The sequence below is a fragment of the Sceloporus occidentalis genome, unplaced genomic scaffold (assembly GCF_023333645.1).
Source record: "Sceloporus occidentalis isolate IW3139 unplaced genomic scaffold, rSceOcc1.0.p SCAF_2, whole genome shotgun sequence".
Lineage (NCBI taxonomy): Eukaryota > Metazoa > Chordata > Lepidosauria > Squamata > Phrynosomatidae > Sceloporus > Sceloporus occidentalis.
In genome coordinates, this window is record NW_028316982.1 from 4,552,793 (window position 1) to 4,577,857 (window position 25,065).

The 25,065-nt window shown below is 41.3% G+C and overlaps 1 protein-coding gene across 2 annotated transcripts in view; it reads right to left on the reverse strand.

Annotated features, from left to right (window-relative positions):
* The window catches only part of LOC149317893 (26S proteasome non-ATPase regulatory subunit 1), a 141,296-nt gene that overhangs the window by 97,583 nt on the left and 18,648 nt on the right, over positions 1 to 25,065 (reverse strand). For both annotated transcript variants that reach the window (XM_089508620.1, XM_089508619.1), the window contains exons 11-16: positions 24,292 to 24,370; positions 22,488 to 22,661; positions 21,105 to 21,216; positions 19,710 to 19,906; positions 17,238 to 17,333; positions 14,154 to 14,218 (exon numbers count right to left, since the gene is read on the reverse strand). In XM_089508620.1, coding sequence (XP_089364746.1) covers positions 14,154 to 14,218; positions 17,238 to 17,333; positions 19,710 to 19,906; positions 21,105 to 21,216; positions 22,488 to 22,661; positions 24,292 to 24,370 — 723 coding nt within the window. The remainder of the gene's footprint in view (positions 1 to 14,153; positions 14,219 to 17,237; positions 17,334 to 19,709; positions 19,907 to 21,104; positions 21,217 to 22,487; positions 22,662 to 24,291; positions 24,371 to 25,065) is intronic.

Genomic DNA, 25,065 nt, shown 5'->3' on the forward strand with positions numbered 1-25,065 from the left:
TTGGACCGTAGAATGTGCATGGTCTGCCTCTATTATTCCAAATGTAACCTATGGAAAGATGCTGCCACTCAGAACAGATGATGCTAGATTAGAGGATTGATCGTCTGCTACTTAGGTCCTGATGCCTTAGATGCAAAATAGCATAAGGTGGAATTCTGGATCTGCAATATGTCTCTCCTGCACTGAACATCAAAAAGCCACTCCTTAGGGTCAAGGTGAACCTCAAAATGGTGTGCCACAGAGCTCAGATGGCTGCAGCTATGGGACCCCTTGCCAATAATTGGTGGCACTTCCTCCAACCCCAATATCCAACCAAAGATTATAGTTGCTTATGTTAAGGAAAATGCAACATGGGATATACAGTGAAAGAAATAAAACATGTATGTGAGAGTCAGGGTGACTCAGCAGAAGCAATTAGAAGCCACAGAGGTGTAAAAGGTAATGGAATTAGCAAGTCCTAAATGCCAGGGACAGAAATGTAAAGTGGATAATTGAACACACCTGAGAATTGTTAAGTGGTCAAGGCTGAGATGATGAAATCATTAATTGTGGGTTGAACCAAGAGAACCAATGAGAGTGGATGTACACGCCCACTGGGTGGAAACTGACAACAGTGGGTGGTATTTTGCAAGGACTATAATAATGGCTATGAATCCCAATGTATTTTGTGGGTAGTAGTGAGGAGTTGTGTTGGAGCTGTATATAGTAGAATAAAGTAGATCTTTTATATAAGACTACTGAGTTGTCTGGTGTCTTGAGTGAAGATACAAGAGCCAGCTGGATCCTGAAGAAGTGGGAAGACTTCTGTGGAAGCAAGAGTGAGAAGGCTTGGAGAGTTTGTCAGGGTCTTCAGCCTATTCTCTGTAACTCTGCTGCTTTAGAGCAAAGCTTTAACCACTGGCCAAAACTGGTCAGCACCGGTGCGTAACAAGGTGGTGAGTTCGAGCCAGAGGTGAAGAGCTACAACTCCCATCATCCCTGACAGCTTACACAGGCAGTCTCTTTGTAATCCAGGCAATGGCATTTTAAAGGTTTTTGAAAAAACTAGCTTTTTGTTGGGTTTCAATAAGGACTTTCTTGCATTTCATAATGTCTATTGTTAATTGACTGTGAAGTCCACTTCAACTTATGGCGATTCTATGAATCTCTCCAAGAGCTTTGCTTAATTCCTGCAAAGTCAAAGCTTCCTTGAGTGAATCAATCCACCAACAATTCAGTTTCTCTCTTTTCCTATTTCCTTCCACTTTACCAAGCATTATCATTTTATCCAATGAGCCTTGTCATCTCACGATAGTACTTTGATATTCCAAAGTACAATAGCCTCAGCTTTGTCACTTTGACTTTTAGGGAGAGTTCAAACTTGATTTACTGTAGGACCCATTCATTTGTCTTTTTAGTGGCCCATACTATCCATAGAACTCTTTCCAGCATCACATTTCAAATGAGTTGATCTTTTTTGTGTCAACTTTTTTCACTGTCCAGCTTTCACAACCATATACTGATACCAGAAATACTATGGCACGGACGATTTTGACTTTGATATTTAATCACAATGCACCCATCCCATATGCGGGCGTGCCGTATGTGGCTTTCAGCTTACGCTGAAGCCGTACAGCGGGAGAAACAATGGTGCATGCGCTGCGCTACACACACATGCCCCATTGTTTTAAATGGGGCTTGAGCATACAAACTTTTCTCCTACATGGGTTGTATGTGTGCAGAACGGATCCTCCGCGTAGTAAGGGAAGAGCCCGCTATATATATATATCTTTATATGCCAGGATCTTGCTTAGTTCTTTCACAGCTGTCCTTACAACTCTTCATCATCTTGACTACACTCTACGTTTATATTAATGAATGAACTAAAATATAGGACATGTTTAAATATTTCAATACTATATCTTCATTTTGACTTTGTCTACAATTGTAAAAAATGTGACATGCCCCTTTATATCTTAAATTGAGATTTAAGTAACTAAAAAGACGTCTGTATAACATGGATAAAAATCATGGGGTCCTCCAGATGCTGTTGGGCTTCCAACTACCAGAATCCTTCACTACAGGGTCTGCTGACTAGGGTTGCAGGGACTTGCAGTCTAAAAACATTTGGAAGGCCATACAATTCCCGTGCCATGTACAATTTCAAAATATTTTACAACTGAAAGGACATGGTTTCAGGCCATTGTTCTTCAGGTTCTCGGTTTATTATGCTAAGTAGTGCAAATCTGTTCCTTATATTGTCACTAAATTCTGTTGAGATGTTGTTTAGATCATATTTTGGTACGATGACTGGTTTTGTTTTCTTATTGACTTTTACTTTTATTTTTGATATGAGTAATTCATGATGTGTGCCACAGTCAGCCCCTGGTCTAGTCTTGGCTACCGGTATGGAGCTTTGCCATCTCTTACTTCCAATTATATAAACGATTTGGATTTTGTGTTGATCAGCTGGTGATGTCCATGTGTATAGTTTAACCATGAGCTTTCAAAGGTTCCAGAGTCTGAATGGTCTGTGAGGGGAAACAGCAGCCTTGCACATTAACACATACCAGACTTTTGCTCTTAAAAATTTTAAATTTAAGACCAACATTACTTGTCCTTAATATCTGTTTTCTAAGATACGTTTCTGTCGTCACCTGACTAAAACATAGTCCCACGCCAGCAGTTTATGTTAAGAGAAAGACATTCATTTACGAATTCACCAAACAAAGATCAAAAAGTCAATAAACACATGGTGCTCAACAGCTGGGACACAAGGGGTATGCTCAGAGTATTCTAGTCCTCTGAGTGTTCATTAAAGCTGTCCTTCACTCCTTTATTTGGCATGCAAGCTCTCAACTTTGAAATGACTTGAACGCCCAGAAATTAAAAACACAGCCGTTGAGGGGGAAAGACACCCTACAGCAGTTCAGGCAGAGACTGTGTTCAGAGATTCATATGTAGTTCTCAGTGGAAGATAACCAGTGTTTCATCACCTGATGAGAGCGTGTTTGTGCAAACTGAGGTCAACTGGAGGTCTATAAAGGATGCTTGCTTTAAAGTAGGCAGAGTCAGTTGCTCAAGGATGAAAAACAGAAGCTCTCTTATCCTCAAATGTTTAATGTTGGATATATTACCAGGAAACATCACTGGGCTGTGTCTACATGATACGCCAGCACTAAAGGTGGAGTGTATCTTCATCTAGCATATGATGGGATGGGGGGGGGGGAGAGACAAAACCTGAAATCTGCAACAAGGCTTCAGGCTAGAAGCTATTTCCAAAGCTAAAGCTCAGGTCTGGAAAGATTACATGAGGACTCTGACCAATAGGCAATCTTCTCACCAGTCAGTAACCAAATCCTTGCCCCATGCCTCTGGAAACAGGAGACAGATCTGAGGTGAACAGGAATCATGGAGGGATCAGGATCTACTGTTGCACCAGACTCAGCCACGTGAGCTTCGGCCTGAGCCATAACATTTATTGTTGTAGGGTTTTGTGGGCATTGGGCCCTCACATGGCCTAGTTGTCCACAAGAGAAACATTTAGTAGCCTCTTTGCTCTTGGGCCTTCCCTGTGAAGACGATGAGGATTGTTGAGATGCTTGTGGCTGAGAAGCTTGTGGCTGAGATGCTTGTGGCTGAGAAGGCTGAGACTGACGGGGTGGTTGGGGCGGATTCGGTGTAGCAGCCTTGGGATGTTGAGACTGAGAGATGTCCTTGCGTTGAAAGTGATGTCCAGGCTGTGACTTTTTGTGATATCCAGCACTGAGCACTGGAGGTTGGGCTCGCTGGAGGTCCAGGTATGTATCCGTAGCCTCTGCAGCTTCTTGCAGTGTCTTGGGGTCCTTGTCCAACACATGATGGATCACGTCAGGAGGAAAATAAGTCAAGAATTGTTCCAGATCTATGCGAAAGAAGAACTCTTCCAGCGAAGTTATCTTAGCTACCTGCACCCAAAGTTCTCTGTTGCGTTGTATCGCATAAGCCAGGTCGACGGCGGAAGCGTCCGGTTTCTTGGGTGTGTCCCTGAAGCGCCTTCTGGCTGCTTCCAGGGTGATACCAAGGCGTTGACGCACCTTCCGTACGAAGAGCTGAAAGTTCTGCATTTCCCCCCGTGGCATACTGGTTTCCACCTCTCGGAGAACCCCTGAGATCTGGGGCCGAAGTTCCTTCATATACTGATCCTCCGCGACCCCGTGGAGTTCACACGTCCGCTGAAAACTTTCCAGGAAGCTTTCAAAATCGTCGCCGTTCCTGTAAAGGGGAAACCGGCGAGGTGGTTCAAGCCGCACTGATGCTGGTGCAGGTGTAGGTTGGTCGTGGCGCAGCTCATTCAGGAGCTCGACCACCTGTCGCTGCAGCGTCTCATTACGTTCAGCCAACTGTCGATTCTGTTCAGCCATTTGACGCTGTGTCTCTGTGACTGTGGCCAGCATCTGGGCCCACGTATCTATGTTTGGTGGGGATGCTGTGCCAGGTGATGAAGAAGCAACATTGCCTTGGGTCCCTGCATCCGTGCTGGGTGGGGATGCTGGGCCAGGTGGTGAAGAAGCAGCATTGCCTTCCCCTCCTGGGGTCGGCTTAGCAGCCTTCTTTTTTCTATTCATGGTAGAGGCTGTTGCACAGAGCAGAAGCCTATTCTAAAGACTAACTGAAATGCAGACACGCGAAAGCACTAAGAAAACAAACAAACAAAAATACAATAGCTTGCTGAAATGAATGGGTGTGCTTAACCAACTGCACACCATGGGCCAGAGAGGAGAGGGAGAAGAAGAGAAAACCCCAAATCAGGCCAGGAGATCAAAGGGATCTCTGTGTTGCCCCTAGCAACTCCTCCTTGATGCCTTCCTCCCCTTCCCAACTCCTGCGTCCCTCCTCCCCTTCCCTCGAAAGGAGAGATCAGAGAGAGAGAGAGAAAAAAGTCCCTCACTGGCGAGTTTGCAATTCCTTTGTCTCAGCAAAGTGATCAGATCACAGCTTTTTACAAGCTGGATCTCTGTCTGTTGGCTCTCAGCCCAACAGAATTCCCAGCTGTTAGGTTTAAAGGGATGCTGTGGGCAAAGCCACCCCTCGTTTCCCTAACAGCAACAACGCACAAAAACTGCTTTCCTCTCTTCCCACCAAGGAGATTGGAAAGGAAAAAAACCTGAAGCCTACTCTCTGTTTGAAAAGGAAGGCTACCCCCCCTTCTCCTCACACCAGAGCAGACCCACACAAAGAAAAGAAGGAGTGAGAGAGCGAAGGTTTCTCCTTCCCCGCCCCCAGGCAGGTAAAGAGAGAGCTAGAGAGATAGACAGAGAAGAATCCAACACTTTCTTCAAGCACCTAGCTGAAACTACAGCTCCCAAAGCGAAAACACACTTGCCTAGCAAACTATGTTTCCAACAATCCGAAATCCGCATCCCACCGCTGCCACCATGTGATGATTCCCTGAGAGCAATGCCCTGTGCGTGGCCCTTACTCCCCTTTTAAGGGGAGTCCCTTAAAAGAACTTTTCTTCCGCTGCTACCACTCAGTGAATTGTCAATGAACTATATTTCCCAAGCACACACTGAGACTTGCTTGGGAGAGAGATCTAGTTTCCTTTCTTGCTAACCCAGAGCAATCAGTAACCGAGTTAAGGCACGTGTACAGGAGCAAAGAGACAGCAGATGCTTTTAAAAGAAAGAAGTTTATTTTAAAGAAATAGCATAGAATAGAAAGGTATCACTCATGCCAGGCCTCCTTGCCTTGCAGGTCAGAAAACACAGTTACAAAGATATTCATTTCAGGCAAGCTATTAGATAAACATAACAAAAAAAAACTAGACGTACTGACTAACACTGTTCCTGAACTACTCACACAATGATGGGATTTGTAGTCCTTGTGGAGTTCTTGGAATCAGGGAGCTGGCTCCTTGCCAACTCTACCTGCATTCCTGAGCCGGTCCTCCGGCTGCTCAGAGGACAAAAACAAGCCTCCAGTTTCCCCAAACAAAGCCAAGATGGAGAACAAAGGACAAATGGTCCTAGAGGGGTATTTAAAGCCCTCTCTTTGAATCTTTTTGAAACTGCCGCTCTGGCACTGTTGATTGGCCAAGTGAGCCTTACCTCAGCTATGATGTAGCTGCTCATTAGCATGTGATGTCAGCTCTCATTAGTATGTAATTCCCCCTAGATTAACCCTTTGTAGTCAGGAGAAGTTTCCAAATGACAGGATGACCTAGTCATCACAGCAGCCAAAAAGGTAGGGGCTTACTTTCCAGCGAGTTAAGTCTTACTGATTTCAACTGGGGTTACTTCTGAACAGAGATGCGTAAGAGTGCACTGAGTACTAAAAACCAAAATCCCATAACTGAACCTTGCCTAACTTTGAACTCATGAGTATTCAAAAAGAATGTCCAAGACAGCCAAGACGCACAAGTCCAAGACAGCTTATGCTAGAAATTAATTTTTCTCTATTAGCCTCAAAGTGGCTACAGGATTCCCTTGCACTCACTAGGCCACCTTTGGGGAAACGGTTTCTTTGAGGCTCAGTACCATACCCCATCCAGACTGCTGTATAGCAATAATTCTGTTGGGCTACCTTGTAGAATTGTCAAAGGGATTATAAGGCATACATGCAGTGCTTTGGACACCTTGAAAACTTTATCATATAGCTTAGGAGAGAGTCCTACACAAGAGAATCATAGAATATGAGTTGGAAGAGACCGCACGGGCCATCCAGTCCCACCCCTACCATGCAGGAACACTCAATCAAAGCATCCCCGACAGATGGCCATCCAGCCTCTGCTTAAAGACCTCCAAGGAAGGAGACTCCACTACACTCCGAGGGAGTTTGTTCCACTGTCGAACAGCCCTTACTGTCAGGAAGTTCTCCTAATGTTGAGGTGGAATCTCTTTTTCTGTAGCTTGCATCCATTGCTCTGGAGCAGCAGAAAACAAGCTTGCTCCATCATCAGTATGGCATCCTTTCAAGTATTTAAACACGTCTATCATGTCACCTCTTAACCTTCTCTTCTCCAGGCTGAACATCCCTAGCTCCCTAAGTTGTTCCTCATAGGACATGGTTTCCAGACCTTTCACCATTTTAGTTGCCCTCCTTTGGACACGCTCCAGTTTCTCAATGTCCTTTCTGAATTGTGGCGCCCAGAACTGGACACAATATTCGAGGTGAGGCCTGACCAAAGCAGAATACAGTGGCACTATTACTTCGCTTGATCTAGATACTATACTTTTATTGATGCAGCCTAAAATTGCATTGGCCTTTTTAGCTGCCGCATCACACTGTTGACTCATGTTCAACTTGTGGTCTACTTGGACTCCAAGATCCCTTTCACACGTAGTTTCATTCAGCCAGGTGTCCCCCATCCTATATCTGTACATTTCATTTTTCCGCCCTAAGTGCAGTATCTTACATTTCTCCTTGTTGAAATTCATTTTGTTAGCTTTGGCCCAGCTTCCTAATCTATTAAAGTCATTTTGAATTTTGATCCTGTCCTCTGGGGTATTAGCTACTCCTCCTAGTTTGATGTTATCTGCAAATTTGATAAGTATGCAAACAAAACAGGAACATGTGAGCAACCATCCATGGTTACTTCCCTCCCTTTGCCCCTCTCCTCTCTCCTAGTTCTCCTTCAGCCTCTTATTTGGTAACAAGAAAAGCTTACTTTACCAGATTATTAGAAGGATAACTGAGATGGAAGTGTGAGAAAGTCGATCTTTGGCATGTTCTGATGCAAACTGAACTAACCAACATCTCTCGAGATAATATGTAGGTCAGAAGTGAGCAATACAGCAGCTTTCTCATTTCTCTGGCTCTGTTATGCAGTTCTTCACAGTTAAATAGCTATTCTGGCAGGCGTTTTAAAAAAAAGATAACAGCAGAGGAACACACAAGCAGAGAACAAGTAAAAACTAGGAATATGTACATACAAAAGTGACACCAAAAGAAGCGGGCAGATCTTTCCCACATCTAAGTCATAGATGTAAAGCATTTAAAACAGTTGAAGCACTGCATAAATGCTGCATAACAATGCTGTTTTTCAGCCACACTAACATGTCAGGGGTCAATCTTAACTTGTAGGAAAACTGGTGGATTCACTGCATTCCCTCAGCTGAAGACACTGACAACCCTGGCCAGTCCATTATTCTCAGGGAAGACAGAACCAAATGGTTAACCTCAGAAGACACCGTCTGGCAAGAAAACTCTGAGTTTCCAATTATGTTTTTCTACTTGGCTGAGTATTGAAATGACAGTGATATCAGAGAGCAAAAATGTCCCGTAAGAACCTGTTTGGGTGAAAAATTCCCTGGAAGTATGGAAGGAGTGTGTGGTATTTGCCTCTCGACACACACAGGCTGCGTTCAGTTAAACAGTACAAGTTGCCCCTCTGCGCTGGGCTTGGCACAGAGGACTGGCTTCACCGAGCCACACTGTGTTAGGAAAAGCTCTGCAGAGACACCTGCTGCCAGCCCAGAGAAAAAGGAAGAGTGGGAAACCAAATTATACGTGGCACACGCCGGAAACATGCAGGAAGGATGCTTGGGGGCAGACAACAGGAGGCCTTGACGGATCCAGTTCTACAAAGCTACAAGTAATGTAGCCCAGTCTCTCAATGCCTCCCCTCAGAAGTTCAACATGCTCCAAACATTTTTAGTTTTAGATATACTGTTGGCCCTCCACATTTGTGGCTTTGCCTTTTGGATCCGTCTCTACGTATGTCATCTCAAGTAGATGCGTCGGCTAGAAGTGCTTGGTATAAACTTCAGTTTATACACCAACTGCGACCCTACCTCGACCGAAAGGACTTTGAAGCTGTAGTACATAGAATCATAGAGTTGGAAGAGGTAATCTCTCGTCTTGATTTCTGCAATGCGCTCTACATGGGGCTACCCTTGTATCAAATTCGGAAAACTAGTGCAAAATGCGGCAGCCAGGTTGGTCGCCGGATCCTTGAGATTTGACCACATAACACCTATTCTGAAAGATCTACACTGGCTTCCAATTAGCTTCTGGGCGCAATACAAGGTGTTGGTTGTTACCTTTAAAGCCCTACATGGCTTGGGCCCAAGTTACTTATGGGAATGCATCTCCCTATACAATCCGCCCCGCACTCTTAGAACAAATGGGAAGAAATTGTTAGAGGTACCAGCATCTAAATATGCTTCTACTTCCCAAAAAGCATTTAGTATAGCTGCCCCCAGACTATGGAATGGACTCCCAGAGGAGATCCGCCTTGCTACATCCCTGGAAACTTTCAGGAAGGCGGTTAAGACAGAGCTTTTTTGACGTGAATACCCACCTGACCTTCTATGAATTACAGACTGTTCTGTATGGAACAAGAGCATCTGACCCCATGATTGTTGATTTTATGTTTTTAACTGTGGTTTTAACTTGTGTGGTAATAATATTGTAATGTTTTAATTGTATTTTTTAAACTCTGCTGAGATCCTGCCTCAATCCAATTGAGAGAGGCAGGAAGATATAAATAAACTCTATTATTATTATTATTATTATTATTATTATTATTATTATTATTTTGCAGATTTCATTCTTTGATTAATATGTTATCTCTAGGAATTTCTAGGTCCTCCAGCACAATTCTGTTGGAAGTTGACCATGGAGTTGTGCTGAAGAACCTATAATTTCCTAGAAAAAACACTTCTGTAGACATTTGTAGGTCCTCCAGCATGTCTCCATAATGAGCTTCTGGCAGATGTTGACCACAGAGTTGCACTGGAGGATTTGGGGATTCCTAGAGAGGTGTTCTCTTATGTAAAAAGAATAGTGTGCTTTTATTTAGGGTTTTCCCACATTCACAGGGGTCTTACACCCCTAACCCCAGTGAATGTGGAGGGACCATTGTATGCTGATACTATACCTACTGTATAGTATCAGCATACAATTTAGGTCAAAAAATTGACCCCAAAAAAACCTGAGTTGACTTATCTTACCTCTTATTTAAAAGAAAGAACCATCCCCTGGTGAAAAGCAAGAGTATAATCTGTCCTGGAAGCATTTACCTTCTATATTCCCTCATTCAACCAGCCTTAAGACTAAGCACATAGTTATATCTGCTAGAATTTTGTAAGTTCTTTGACAATGTTTTACTTCGCTTCATCCTTTAGATCCTTTGCTATATGCCCTTAAGTTTTATTCTTGCCTTATCCACAGGTCATAGAAAAAGCCATAATTTTGGCCCCAAAACTTGCCCTCGAAATATACATGAGGTCGACTTACAGTCGAGTATATACGTTAGTTACATATACCTATTCTATACAGAATAGTCTCCAGTGTATAATCTTATCACATGAACACAAGGTATGTATTCTGATATTTATGTACTACGCACATTGTGTATCACTTTGAAATTTTTTAAGCTACATAGTTTGCAAATACTCATAAACAAATGAATAAACATAACATTGATTTGATGCTGAATTTTTCTAGATCTCAAACTAGACTAGAACTCTCTCCCTCACCCCTTCTTTTTTCCAAGGGAAAAAGCAGCTAGCAATCAATGCAAAAAAGCAAACATACATGTGAGTGAACAAAAAACAAGGAAGACTTCATAAAGTGTTGAAGTGAAGAGCGAACAAGACTCACACAGGCCTTTTGGGAAGAGCCTTACCCAACTAGAATGGTGGCAAGGCATCACTGCTACATCCAGGCAACAAGAAGGTTTACTTCTTGGCTATATGTAGCAAGATTGGTCTCTCTGATCCTCACTGCCAAAGGTGAACAGGAATTAGAGGAGGACATATGGCAAGAAACAGCCAGAGATCAGAGTTGTTTGCTCTGCATCCTGCATTTCAGCGTCCAATTCGACCCACTGACTCCCCAGTGAAAATTCATGTATAAGCCACCCAAGCTCCTAAACTGACACTTGATCTACCCAGTGCAAATTTAGAGAACTTCCCTCCACTTTGTGTTATTCATCATATTTACAATTCACAAAGAACCTGTCCTATTGCTCTCCACATGGGAGATTTTAAATTTTAAATTTGGATTAAATGTGTATTCTAAAAAATTTAAATGTGGATTGTTTTAATATGTATATATCTTATTTGTCTTTTTAAATTGATGTGTGTTTGAAACTGATGTGTTTTAAATGAAGTTGTTTGTTAACTTTTGTTGTCCATTTTGAGCCATGGGGACAGGTGAGCAAGAAATAATAATAATAATAATAATAATAATAATAATAATAATAATGGGAGGGAGCAGTTGCTGATGATGATCACTGGACTCTAAAGATAACCATCTTTAATAAAAGCTCTAAAGCAAGGACATAACTACTTGATCACCTACAGGAATAATACATTTTCGGTGGTCCATTCAGTGAAGATTACTCAAGTATGAAAGCGAGCTGCCATGTCCTTCTTCTTCAGGAAAAGGTACAAGGTGGCAAATCAGAAAGGTTTTAAAAAAATTAGGTTGAGACAAGCAACTATCATTCTTCCCTTACAGCAAACGCCCAAAAAATAAGTCTGACCTGTGCAAAAAGGGAAAAGGGAGCAGTGGGAATTACCTATTTAAAGTCAGACAATTGGTCTACTAAGTTCAGTCATGTCTGCTCTGGCACAATCTTTCCCATCACTGTGACATTTTGCTTTTCAAACTGAAGATAACAGGGTCTGAAACCGGAACTTTCTATATGTTACGCCAATCATTTCAACTGGCTCACTGTTGTTCCTTTCTCTACATTGTTGTGTTTGGGGTTTTTAATAGATTTGTTTGTTTTGAGATTTTATTTGTATTTTATTATTTCTAGCCACTTTGAATGCCCTTTTAGTGGAACAGTGGGATATAAATTTAAATGATAAAAAGTAGGTACTCTACAACTCTGTTGTTCCTGAGCAGTGTTTGTCATTGCTAATCTAGTTCATGAAAAAGGAATAAATTTGTCAGACATAAATGACACAGACCCAATTTAGGTAGTCTGAGGACATTTTTACCTGCTATCCCAAAATACTTTACTAAGGAGTCACTCTGGAAGAGTCTTTTTAAAACTCTACATCCATAAAATTACTGCAATTCCTTTTCCCTAAAAGTTAACAGCATTCACTGCTTAAATATTGCCCATCCTTGATCTGATACTTCCCAGACACTTCACTTAAACGATGTCCTCTTAACAAGATTTCACAAACCTAATTCCACTGCTGGCAACTCTTAGTGGAAAATTTTAATAAGAGTTATATTGAAACTGCAGAGATGAATCTCACATGCCGGAGACTCTCAAAAATGCAATTCAATCCAATGTTTCTGAGTTCTAAATGAAGAAAGGACTAGATTTATTAGTAAAGCTAGGTCTATTCAGAGTGCTTTGTACTTTGCTACTGGCTTCCTTTTCTGTATTGAAGTTGATTATTACCCAAACTTCCCAAAGGTACATATTTCACAGAAGTGCACAATTTCACATCCGCTTTACCACGGCTCATCTTGGTTTGTAAATATAACCACTCTTGGTTCCTTTAAATTCTCTTTAGGACCATCACTGAGACTGAATATGTCACCTTATCATCAGATCCACATGCTTTGGTATATATGTCTGCCTACAGAGGCTTCGCTATCTGGTAAAGTGGGTTGGAGTACAAGAAAGCTTATGTGTCTTTTTCTGGTTTCAGTCTCAAGGGTGTTATAAGATTCCTTTGAGCTATACATCCAGTAAACAACTCCAATGACATTCTCAACATCCAACATGTTCTGTCTGCGAAGTATGAATCACTACTCTTTGCATCCCTGCTGCTCATCACATTAGTATGATATGGATAACCAATTTCCATTCTAACCACTGTCTAGGAAACCACAGAGTTTCTCAACAGGAAGATTAGCAGTAACAGACAACATCCACCAAGAATGGCAAACCTTACTGTTCTTTTTCTGGAAGAATCCCATTTTGGGAGAAAAGAGGGATATAAATCCAAGAAAGACAGATGCCTTTTCAGGAGAGTACTGGGTGTATTTCACAGTATGCTCTCCATTCCAGAAGGAGTAACAGTGAGGCAGAGCACATCTGTCCTGAGCGTCACTGAAGCAAAATTCACACACCCTAGATCAGAATTTACCACAAATAATACTCTTTATTATAAATGTGCAGGATATAGCTCTGCAATATAGGACTGATATCCAAGTGTAAGTGATTTCCAGAAGCCAGAAAGTTTGAAAGAGACCATGGTTAAGGTGTGTGTCTCACTTTAAGGCTTTCACTATCTCATAGGATACAAGTATTGGTATTATAAAGAATTCTTCCTTACTGAAGGAAAAAATGGTAGTTAATTCTCTGCTTAAAAGGATTGTCTTAATACAAAAACCTGTTGTGGGACTGAGCGGAGGTGTGGGGAAACAACATTTCACTAATATTTTATTTCATTGACTTTCAAGCCCTTTCAAGTATTATCCAACCTGTTGTCCCAGGAGTTGTTATATTATAAATAGAAAACTGAATCTTTACAAGTGTGTGTTTGTGCAGCTGACAGAGGCCAGGAGTTAAAAAATCCAAAGTTAGTATCATCAAAAGGAAGGAGCAGAAGACAACAGACTTGCATCTCTCTTACAATTCCAAATCAGATATTTTATCTGAAGCTTTTAACAGCAGCTGATTTTATTTATCATTTTAAAATAGTTATTTATGACTTGTCTCATAAAATATATCCAAACAGCATAAAAGAAAATGCCATAAAACAATTATTTGCTAAAATGAAACAAAGCTATTCATTACCATCAGTAGACCATACACAAAAACTTACATATCAGTAAATTAGTAAAAGCCAAACCAAATTTTAAGACGTTTTCATTGTGCACCAAAATGCAAGAGAGTAGGCGTACTGTTAAAAAAAAATCAGGAGTGTGATATCCCAGAGAGTGTGTATCACCACAGCTCTTCTTCCTAGCTGTCCCCAAGTGAAATTCTGTTTTCTCTCTGAAAAACTGGACAAATATGCAGCCTTGGACACTAGAAAAATCTTTGTCACAAGAATGACAGCTACAGCATTTGGAGCTTTTCTCCAAAAAATAGCTTAGGTTGAAAGCCAATTCACAAATCAACAGCAGTATGGGAACTGCTTCCCTCTGTTGCAGTCTTATATTTCTCCAGAAACCAATGTAATGTACTCCAGACCACATTAATAAACAACAGACGCAGCATGATAAATGTTCTTGGGAAACACCAGAATAGTAGGAGAAAAAAGCTGTACCTGAACAAAATGAAACCCAGGGATTCAACAGCTGCTCGTCTCACATCATCATTGACATCACTAACCTATCAAAGAAGAAGAAAGTGATGTTATAATCTAAGTAAACAGTTACAAACATGGAAATACGAGTAATTATGTAACTTCTGAGATAAGTATATGGTTTAAAAGTAGGCGTGAATGCCATGCATCATTAGTGTTTGATCTGATCATTAGCATCAGATCACTATGCATCAGCATCTTTCTGGACTACCCAGCTAAAAACTAGTAACTGAGGAACTGCTGTTCTACCCTATGGCCTTTGTGTGCCATCAGGAACCATTTGTTTTATTGGAGGTGTTTAAACAAGAGATTGGCTGGCCATCTCTCAGGGTGCTTCAGTAATAATAATAATAATAATAATAATAATAATAAATTTTATTGATATTTCCCGCCTCTCCCGATGGATCGAGGCGGGATTACAACCATAAAATAGCCATAACATCTAGATTACATGCAATAAAACAATACAGCACTCAAAAAAAATCAGTTTATTTTTTTAAATTTTATTAACCTTTATTTATGAAGCGCTGTAAATTTACACAGTTCTGTACATACAATCTTTTTAGTTAGACGGTTCCCTGCCCTCGGGCTTATAATCTAAAAAGACATGACACAGAAGGAGAAGGGAGTGGTGGAGGGAAAGGGTAAGAGGTCCAGCAGTTCCTCTCTACCTCCAAGGCCTGGACCAAGGTCTTTATTACAAAACAAAACAAATAACATTTACCTAAACCACATAACATAAAACATATAACATATATAACATATAACATAAGCATCTTATCAAAATACACAGTCATCCCTAATCCACATCCCTCCCTCCCTCCCTCAACCCAACATAAAAAAAATCAGTTTAAAACAATAAAAACATCATCTAAAATGCACAATTACAGCCAGATTTTTTTTCTTAGATTCTTTATAATAAATCGGGTGGGTAGGCCCGCTGGAAGAGATCCGTCTTAAGTGCCTTCTTGAAGGCATCTAAGGTGGTAATAAGACGAATCTCTTCCGTCAAGTTGTTCCATAATTTGGGGGCTATGGCTGTATACGCTTTATGGGAAGTTGCTGTTAATCTGATCTTTGAATATTCTAAGAGATTCTTCCCAGATGTTCTGAGAGTGTGGGGTGGATTATGCAGGTTTTAGCAGCATGACAAGGGTTTGGTCAAGCTAGCCCCTGAGGTCCCTTCCAACTCTATGATATTGTCTCCCATGCTACTCAACGCCAACATGAATCTGTTGGAGGAAGTGATCTACAAATTTAGAGCTTGGGTGTCACCAGCATATGGACATCAAGCACTTTGCGCCTTTATCTTGTTTCCACAAAGGTAGTGAAGGCTCTAAATAAAACAATACCTTGTAACAGTTTCACAATGTACAAGGGTGAACCAATAGAAATTCAATCCAGACAGGGCAGAGATACCATCGCCTGAGAATTTCTGCAGTCTAGGGAAGGAATCATTTAACACTCTTGATGTTATTGAACTGCAACTCACAGCTGTCCCCATCACTGATTTTGCAGGCTAGGGGTGAGGACATTGGCTGTCCAACAACATCTGGAGGTTGTACGATCCTCACTCCTGATCAAGGAGGGCATATTCAGTTTGTTTCGGAATGGTCTTCTTACAAACATGTACACATACACACGTGAGTTTTGTATCTTGCAAGGGCTCCTGAATGGCCAAACACAAGCACCTATTAGAACTGCCCTTTACCATTTCAAGTGGTGAGTGATTTCAGCCTCTCTTTCAAAACATGACTATGTTTTTGTCATTCATGCTCATGTCACTTCCAGGACACATTAGTTCAATGTACTCTACATAGAGCAGTCCCTGAAAACAATTTAGAAACCTCACATAATCCAGATTGCCACTGTCAGGATTTTAATGGAAGCCAGAAAAATTAAGCCTTCTGCCATCTGTACTGGTTATGAATGCATTCCTGGATTCAATTCAAAGTGTTCTTTTGGTCTCAAGAGTCTGAAATGACCAGTGGACATGGTGGTTTAACCTTCATGCACCAGGCTGAAATATTTGGTTCCATCAGCAACACAAAACTAGTATACATCCTAGGCACTGTCACCAGAACAGTGGCAAGAAATTTCTCCCAATTTTAGATATTTGTCATGTGAAAACATATTCCAATAAATTTATTGCTTTTTCTACTGAGATACTTTTTATGGCCATTGTAAAATACTGGGATAAAGACATGATGTTATTTGGTTAACCATGACATAGTGAAGGACGAGCAACATGCTCTGGTTGTGTGTAGGTTGGTGCAGGGAAAGGGAGGAGTGGAACTGAAATTCTCATTGGGGCAAAAAAAAATACTTTCCGACTCATTTAGAGCAATTTGTATTATCTTCTTTTATTACTCTCACGCTCTGTGTCAGCATTTCCATTAAACATGTTTCCCAGATTCTTTTCTATCATTTTCCAAAGGAGAAATTGCCCATCTAACAATTGGAAATCATTTCTTGTCTTGCATTTATAAGGGAAAAAAATAAGATCCTTATGATTCAGCTGGGTCTTATATTGAAAGCAGTTGTAGAATAAGACAAAGGTTATTTTCCCCAGATGGGGCATTTTCTGTGATAGCACCAAGAAAGTCCAAACACCAAGACAAACCACCATTAAGAAAGCTTATGATTAGTCTTGGTGTCTAATAAAACATAATTGCTGATCAGCTGGCAAATCAGAAACCATGGTTTGAAGTAAGTTTTCAAGACATGGTTTATTCTACTATTGGTTTCAAGTATGTCTGAACTGAGTGTAGTTTTAGCCACTGCCCCAGCTGCAAAGGCTGATATACAATGGCAATGGACAGTGAAATTACAGACCAGTTTTGAGGGAACAGGAAGTGCAGGTAAACAAGTTGAAACCATGAAATGTGTCTTGTGCACAAGAAGTTGAAACCATATTTTAACTTCTAAACTAAAGAGTAGCACAACCCATGGTTCGCATTAATGTCAGAATTAGCTTGCCCCACAAAACAGCTATATAACAACCAGAATGATCCCATCTTCTCCTCAAGAGCCAGAAGTACTTACAGCAACATGCAGCAGACGTCTGATTGCCTTGTTGTTTCCAGAGCCACAGTAAGCCATTGCGACAGTATACATCCCTGAACGACGGAGGATGGGATCCTGGAAGAGGTAGTACACTTTAACATCTAAATTACTAGTCAAATGGGGGGGGGGGGGGAGTTAGAGGAGTCTTATAGCAAATAGCCAGAACTAAGGTGCATGCAGAAGATTCCAGATACAATTCCCAACATTTTAATGTAGAGTAGGAAAGATGCTGGTTCCAAATCCACAGCAGCAGCTTCTGGTCAGTGTGCACATTCCTAGGTTAAGCCAGTGGTCTGATTAGATACAGTGTTGGTTCCTGGAGCTTGGTTTTCAACTCAGTTTAACCACTGGAAAACTATATTCCTACAGGAATTGATATCAACACCGATTTCTTCCTGAAACTGCTCCATGCAAATTAGAAGAAATCCTTATGTGTGATGCTGCATGGTCACTGTTTTAATTTATTTGAAAATCAGCTAGTATTATAAAATAAATTTGTTGATAACTCTCCTATAGTATTTAGGACTGTTGGGGTAGCCTCTTCATTTTTGGAAATAGTGAAATGTTTTTATCACACATTTATAACAGCAAGGCTTTTTCATAATCAAACCTAAAACATCAGACTATCTTTCAGTTAGTCTCAAAAGTGCTGCAAGATCCCTTTGTATACTGATCTTTCAATCTCACTTACATTAATAATAATAATAATAATAATAATTTGTTTTATTTATATACCGCTATTCCAAAGATCATAGCGGTGAACAGCAAGTAAGCTAATTAGCAAGTAAGCTAATTTGCCCCCAACAGTCTGGGTACTCATTTTAGCGACCTCGGAAGGATGCAAGCCTGAGTCGAGCTTGGGCTTTTTTTGCTGGTCTTGAACTCGCAACCTTGTGGTTTTGAGTGAATGGCTGCAGTACAGGCATTTAATCACTGCGTCACCAGGGCTCATTGCTTGCAATAACGATCAACTGTATGGATTACTGTAAACAATCACAGAATCATAGAGTTGGAAGAGACCGCAAGGGCCATCCAGTCCAACCCCTGCCATGCAGGAACTCCCAGTCAAAGCATCCTCGACAGATGGCCATCCAGCCTCTGCTTAAAGACTTCCAAAGAGACTCCACCACACTCCGAGGAAGGAGTGTGTTCTACTGTCGAACAGCCCTTAATGTCAGGAAGTTCTTCCTAATGTTGAAGTGGAATCTCTTTTCCTGCAGCTTGCATCCATTGCTCCGGGTCCTAGTATCTGCACAGCTGAAAACAAGTCAGCTCAGTATGACATCCCTTCAAATATTTAAACAGGGCTATCATATCACCTCTTAACCTTCTCTTCTCCAGGCTAAACATCCCCAGCTCCTAAAGGTTAGATATTTGCAGAGTGGTGGCACTGAATTTTAGCCTTAACACTGTACTGTTTTATTAGTGTATTATATAAACTGTGAACAAGCTGGTGCCCTCCACCTATTTGGGGGTAATTCCCATTATCACTGATGATCATCCATGTTGACTTAAACTGACAGGATTTTTTGTCTAAAACATCAGGACGACATCACAGTGGAGAAGACTTAATTTTTTGCTTGAATCATGCCATGGATATCTGTTCTTTTGAAGATACAGTATATGGAATATAAAAATTACAAACTAACAGAATTACCCAGCTATGCAGGTGTTAGAAACATCTTTACCATCTAGTGATTAAAAATGGTACTGCAGGGCACAGACTGATTTCAGTGAAGTAACTCTAATGAAGTATTAGAGACAGATTTCTGCAGAGGAGGTTGGCAATTGCCTTCTCTAGGGCTTAGAGAGTGTGACTTGCCCAAGGCCACTAGGTGACCTTCGCCAAGTCACACTCTCTAAGCCCCAGGGAAAGGCAACTGCCAACCTCCTCTGCAGAAATCTGGGCAAGAAAGCCCTAGAATTGTCAGTTAGCTTGAAGGCACATAACAATGACAACACAATAGTTATTCCTCTATTTCAAAAACAAAGTAACTCAAAGGTGCAGATTGCTAGGATCCTAGCAATGTTACCATGATCTTGGAGCTATGGTGGAGAGAGACACACAGAAACACATTCTCTTTTATTATTTTAGACAAGCTAACATCCTAACAGTGTTAAAAGCTAAGAATGAAGATACTTTTAGGTTAAAATTGACAAATTTTGAAGGGAGTACAGTCGGCCCTCAATATCAGCGGGGGTTTGGTCCCTCACTCCCTTATGGATACCAAATATTGCCGGGCCTCAAGTCCCATTATCTTCAGTGGATGCAGAGAAGTATGTGACCACGTTGGTGTGGCTGTGTTCATACGCCACCATGGATGATAATGGGGCCAGGCCATCCATGGATGCTCCAAACCCCAGATGGCTAGCCCGCCAATAAGGAGAGCCTACCATAGTTCAGTGGTTCAGGAACAGTGCAAATCATTTTGCAAGAAGAAAGACACTCACCTTATCTCTGCAAAGACTCTCTATAAGTGCATCTGCTTCTTCCATTCTTCCATACATCACCAAAGCAATGCCAACAGCAAGGCCTCGCAAGATCTTCTCATGCTGGGTTTCTTGAGCATAGCCCACCATGTCCTCAATTGCCTGAGCATTTTTAGATCCTAGCATCACCAGTCCCAGAGCTAGACCAGCCGCCTCACCTTTGAGGAAAGGGGAAAAAAATAAGGACAGATGTCAGGTGCTGTTTTTGCTTCTTACCTGCTATGGTGTTAGGGGAAGAATAAAATACAATGATGTGATATTCAGTGTAACAAATTATATAAAGGAATGGCTATCACACTGATGGTATGCTAACAGAAAAAAGGCCTCAGACATGGACTGTAACATCCAAGGTCACTGGGCCGAAAGATATAAAAATAAAGAACAAAGCAGAGAGAAAGTATTGGAAACAGTATGGGAAAAGGGGGAATCAGGGTTGTTTTGAATGTGTAACAAATCAAGGGCTCGCCAAAATTTTGAAATTATGTGTGTTTCACTTAGATAATGTTAATGCTTGCTGTTTAGTTCTGACAAGAACATCTCAGTTGCTATACTTGCTGAATAAAGGTTTGCTGAGTTTTGGTTCATGAAGCCTGAATTTCTGAACTTGGTTCATTGCTGGAACAGAGTACCTCAACATCCCTGATATCTCCCAAACATATAACAATATAGAAGGCCAAATGGTGGCATAGCAAAATGAAGCAATTTCACATTTTTCATCTCTAAGATTCAAGGTAGGTCTTAGGATAACAAAAAGTAAAAGCCCACCAGTGATATCATCCTTAAATGGTGGTCCTCTCCACCTCCAGATAGTCCCCTAGTAATAAAAGCTAAACACTCTTTCTAAAGCAAACAACAAACAAGAACTCCACTCATTCCAGTGATGCTGAACTTAATTTACATTCAGTAAAGCTGCACTGTAATGCTTCAGAAGCTTTTGTTATAATTTCCCACATGGCAGCCATCATGTAACAAAATGGGGTGAATGATCCTGTGAAAAACAAACCAGAGAAATTATTCACAGCTCAGGTCTTAGAATTGCTGTAAAATGTAGCTCAGCTTCAAATTCACCTGTCCCAACAGACAAAAGCTTCTGTTTGGGATCTGCCACTTCAGAAGCCATATCAAGTCAGATCAAGGGTGAATGAGCCTCTTAAAAGTCCTCCTACAGTTGAAATCTGCATGTCAGGGAGAAGGTTTCTAGCTCAGCCTTCCACTTCATGTTTCCTAGACCTGGAAATTATTTTCCATGAAGAAGCTTTCTACCATACCAGTCCTTATGTGAAGTATGAAGTGGTACATCCCAGGCACAGACCTATTTCCCATACTCACAGAGTTATTTTAAAAGCAGTAACATACCTGTCACTGCATCATCCTGGTACAAGTTTGTTTTCAGGAGATCGTAGACATCCTGACGTGCCGTTCCCATGGCAGCCAAACCAAGCCCCAGGCTACCTCCATGTCGGACAATCTACAAAAATAATAGCAAGATAAATGTCTAAAATGCCAGTACTTCACTTCTCATATGGTCTAGACAGATTGCAATCAACTCCAGAAGTTAATCAGATGACCTGTCAAAATCCCATTTTGTTCCAGTATTTTGCACTGCTGCTCTTGTTGCAGAATGTAAATATTTTTCTAGCTGACCTAGAACAGTATAGGAGTTTGATGTAGTCAAGTAAAGTTGGGTTTTTGCCAATGACACTGCTCCAAATGCCTTCAACTACAGGAGGATTTGCAAAAGATGAACAATTATATCTGGCCTAGCTGGTAATGGCCTGGGAAAACTGACAGGTTCCCCTCATGACCCTGAAACACAATAAGCAAAGAGAATGCCTGTCTGAAGGGGAAACATACTGCCACAACGAGCACTTATGGAGAAGGAGGCTGAATTAAAATAGACCAAGAAGAAACTGCAGAACAGACAGACATAATGAGAATGCGGACAAAGGGGCGGAAGGGGGGGGGGTGTTAAGCACAGGAATAGTTCTCATCTCAGAGAAAAGTGGAGGGGTGTCTTTGTGAGGAAGGAACCAAGGAGGAACAGCATGAACATGCTTGAGATATATGCACATGTCAATGGGAGAGTGACAGTTCACTTTGGATTCCTCACCAGGTTCCTAAGGAGCAGCATGTATAGTTGTTTGAGTGTTGGACTAAGACTCTGGAGATCAGGGTTCAAATCCCTGCTCAGCCATGGAAACCTGCTGGGTGACCTTGGGCAGATCACACTCTCTCAGACCCAGAAGTGGGCAAAGGCAACCACCTCCAAAAAACCTTGCCAAGAAAACCTTGTGATAGGTTCACCTTAGGGCTGCCATTAGTCAGAGTCTTACTCCAACACAAACCACCACACCGGCTCTCTCTTTTTACATACCAAACATAATAATTTTATACCAAGCCTAATTTTGCATGATACATTTTACGTTCCTAAGGTAACAGTGTGACTTTCAATCGGTAAAGGGTGCTAATTTTAATTATCTAAATTTCTCCTCCCTCAAAAATAAGACCCTCCCCAGCCCACAAAAGCCCTGGTTTTCTTCCATGGCTTCAAAATGTCTAAATATTTTATCTAAACGGTACACACATTATTATTTTTGTGGGATTTTCAGAGATGCCAGCCACAGATGCTGGCGAAACATCAGGAATAAATTCTTCTAGATCACAGCCACATAGCCTGAAAAACCTACAAAAAGCTATGTATGCTGGCCATGAAAGCCTTAGACTTCACATAGTACATACATCATTGCTCGCATTCTTCAGCTGATTCAGCAAGTAGTCGATGATGTCACCTCCATGGTTGGCATGGATGAGCCCCAGGGCATAAAGTCCACCCCCCTCCTGATAGGCTGACCCTGGGGATGTGTCTTTTGGCAGGTATGTTGCCATTAACTGAAGAGCTTCCTTCTCATGACCCTGTGAATTCAAGAGGAAAAAAAGATAAAATACAGATTTAAAAAATATCTGAGGCTCTATCTACACTGCAGAGTTAATGTCAGCCCTGGTGGCGCAGTGGTTAAATGCCTGTACTGCAGCCACTCAGGTTTGTGAGTTCGATCCCAGCCAGGAGCTCCGGATCGACTCAGCCTGGCATCATTCCGTAGGTTGCTAAAATGAGTCCCCAGCTTCTTGGGGGCAATTAGCTTACACTTTGTAAACCAGTTAGTACATTGGTAAACGGTATAAAAATGTACTTATTATTGCCATTGCTAATGCAGTTTGACATTGTTTTAACTACCTTGGCTCTATGTTATAGAATTATGGGATTTGTAGTATTGTGAGATATTTAGTATTCTCTGTCAGAAGGCTCTGGTGTCACAACAAACTACAAAACCCAGGATTCCACTGGATGGAGCCATGAGAGTTAAAGCAGTGTCAAACTGCATTAATTATGCAGTGCGGCAGCAGCCCAAATCTCTCCTCCTCTTCCATGGCCTTTAGAAAGATGGCAAAAACCTCCTACTTGAGGAAGAGTGTTTGAACTGCTATCTTACTGCATGAAGTCTTTACCCTCTTTAAGCTTTGCTCTTTCCTAGTTAGTTTCTATATCCCATGATTTTAAATTTTGTCCCACACAGGACCAAAACACACTGCAGAAATAATCCCGTTTGAGATTGCTTTAACTGCCCTTGCTCAACACTAGGGAATTCTGGGAACTGTAGTTTTGTGAAACATTTAGCCTTCTCTCTCGCAGAGCTCTGGTGCCACAATAAACTATAATTCCCAGGATTCCCTAGCAGTGAGCCAGGGCAGAGTTAAAGCAGTGTTAAACTGGATTATTTCTGCATTGTGTTTTGAACCATAGAAAAGAGACCAGTTAATTAAGAATGCAAATAAACACTTAGCAAAGATTCTTTTAAAGATCCACTTCATAGATTATGGGCTGGATCCAGCTTAATTAAATTAACTGATTTTGTTTAATTTAATTTGAGATTCCACCTCAACATCAGAAAGAACCTCCTGACAATAAGAGCTGTTTGACAGTGGAACACACTCCCTCGGGGTGTAGTGGAGTCTCCTCCTTTGGAGATCTTTAAACAGAGGCTGGATGGCCATCTGTCATGGGTGCTTTCATTGTGAGTTCCTGCATGACAGGTTGTTGGACTGGATGGCCCTTGATGTCTCTTCCAACTCTATGATTGTATGATACAACCTACACAGTTAAATACCCAGGCTAAATTGACAGAAAGTAGTTCCAACTGAAACCAAAGACTAGTAACTAACTTGCCCCCCATTAATTTTGGTGTCAAAGTCTGAAAGAGGGTAATGAGGTCCCTGCCCACTGAAAAATTACCCATCCCACTATTAGAGAAGAGAATTTAACATGACAAAGAAGTGTTGAGTTCTCATGCTATTGCATAAACACATTGCACCTGCTTATTTTTTAAAACGCAAAGAGACTACCCAATTTTCTATCATTATCTAACAGCTACACAAAGACATATCCAGCATATTCCTTAAAGCTGGGCTCTGACTGCATTATGAAGATGAAGATAATTTTTAGACAAAATATTATCAAAGCTATGGTACAATAATTTGGTATTACCTTATGTATGACACCGAGGCTGGCTGTAGCAGTAAACTTTGCCCAGTTGGTAGCCCTGGCAAGCCACTCCAAATTATCTCTGCAGAAAGAAATATTGGAAATTTAATAGAGCCCCTTAAGCTGGTCAAACCTTCATAACACAAGGAAATAGCATCAAGTGGGAATCACTGGCCCTTCCAATGTTGTTGCACTGCAATTCCCAGCAGTCTTATCCAACAGAGCTAATGGCAAGGGATGCTAGCAACTGCAGTTCAACAACATCTGGATGGCCGCATGCTTTGTACCTCTGACACCAAATACTGGTAGCCAATGAGAATGAATGAACCAATGATTACTACTTTTGCCATATCTGCCTTGGATTCAATGTTAGCAGCCAAGAACTTTTGCATTCTGAGTTCAAGATGTTCACACAGTGAGCATAAAGGAAACAATGGATTGAAAGAGAACTAAATCATTACGAAGATGCTTATTTCCAACAAGTCTGCTTGACTTACACAAGCCAAGAATACATATAAACACTTTCTTGTCCTGACCAAAGGGCTAAGACAAAAACCCTGTAAGGTTGGTTAGCTTAAGAGGGAGGTCTTGACTGGGCTAGATGTGCTTTATAGGTCAAATAAAACTCTAACTCTAGATCCTGAACAATCAAATCCAACAAACACTATTGAAGGGGAAGCATGCTCTAAGGCAGTGGTTCCCAACCTGTGGCCCTCCATTTGTTTTGAACTTCAACTCCCAGAAGCCCCAGCCAATGTGATCCATAATTAGGAATTA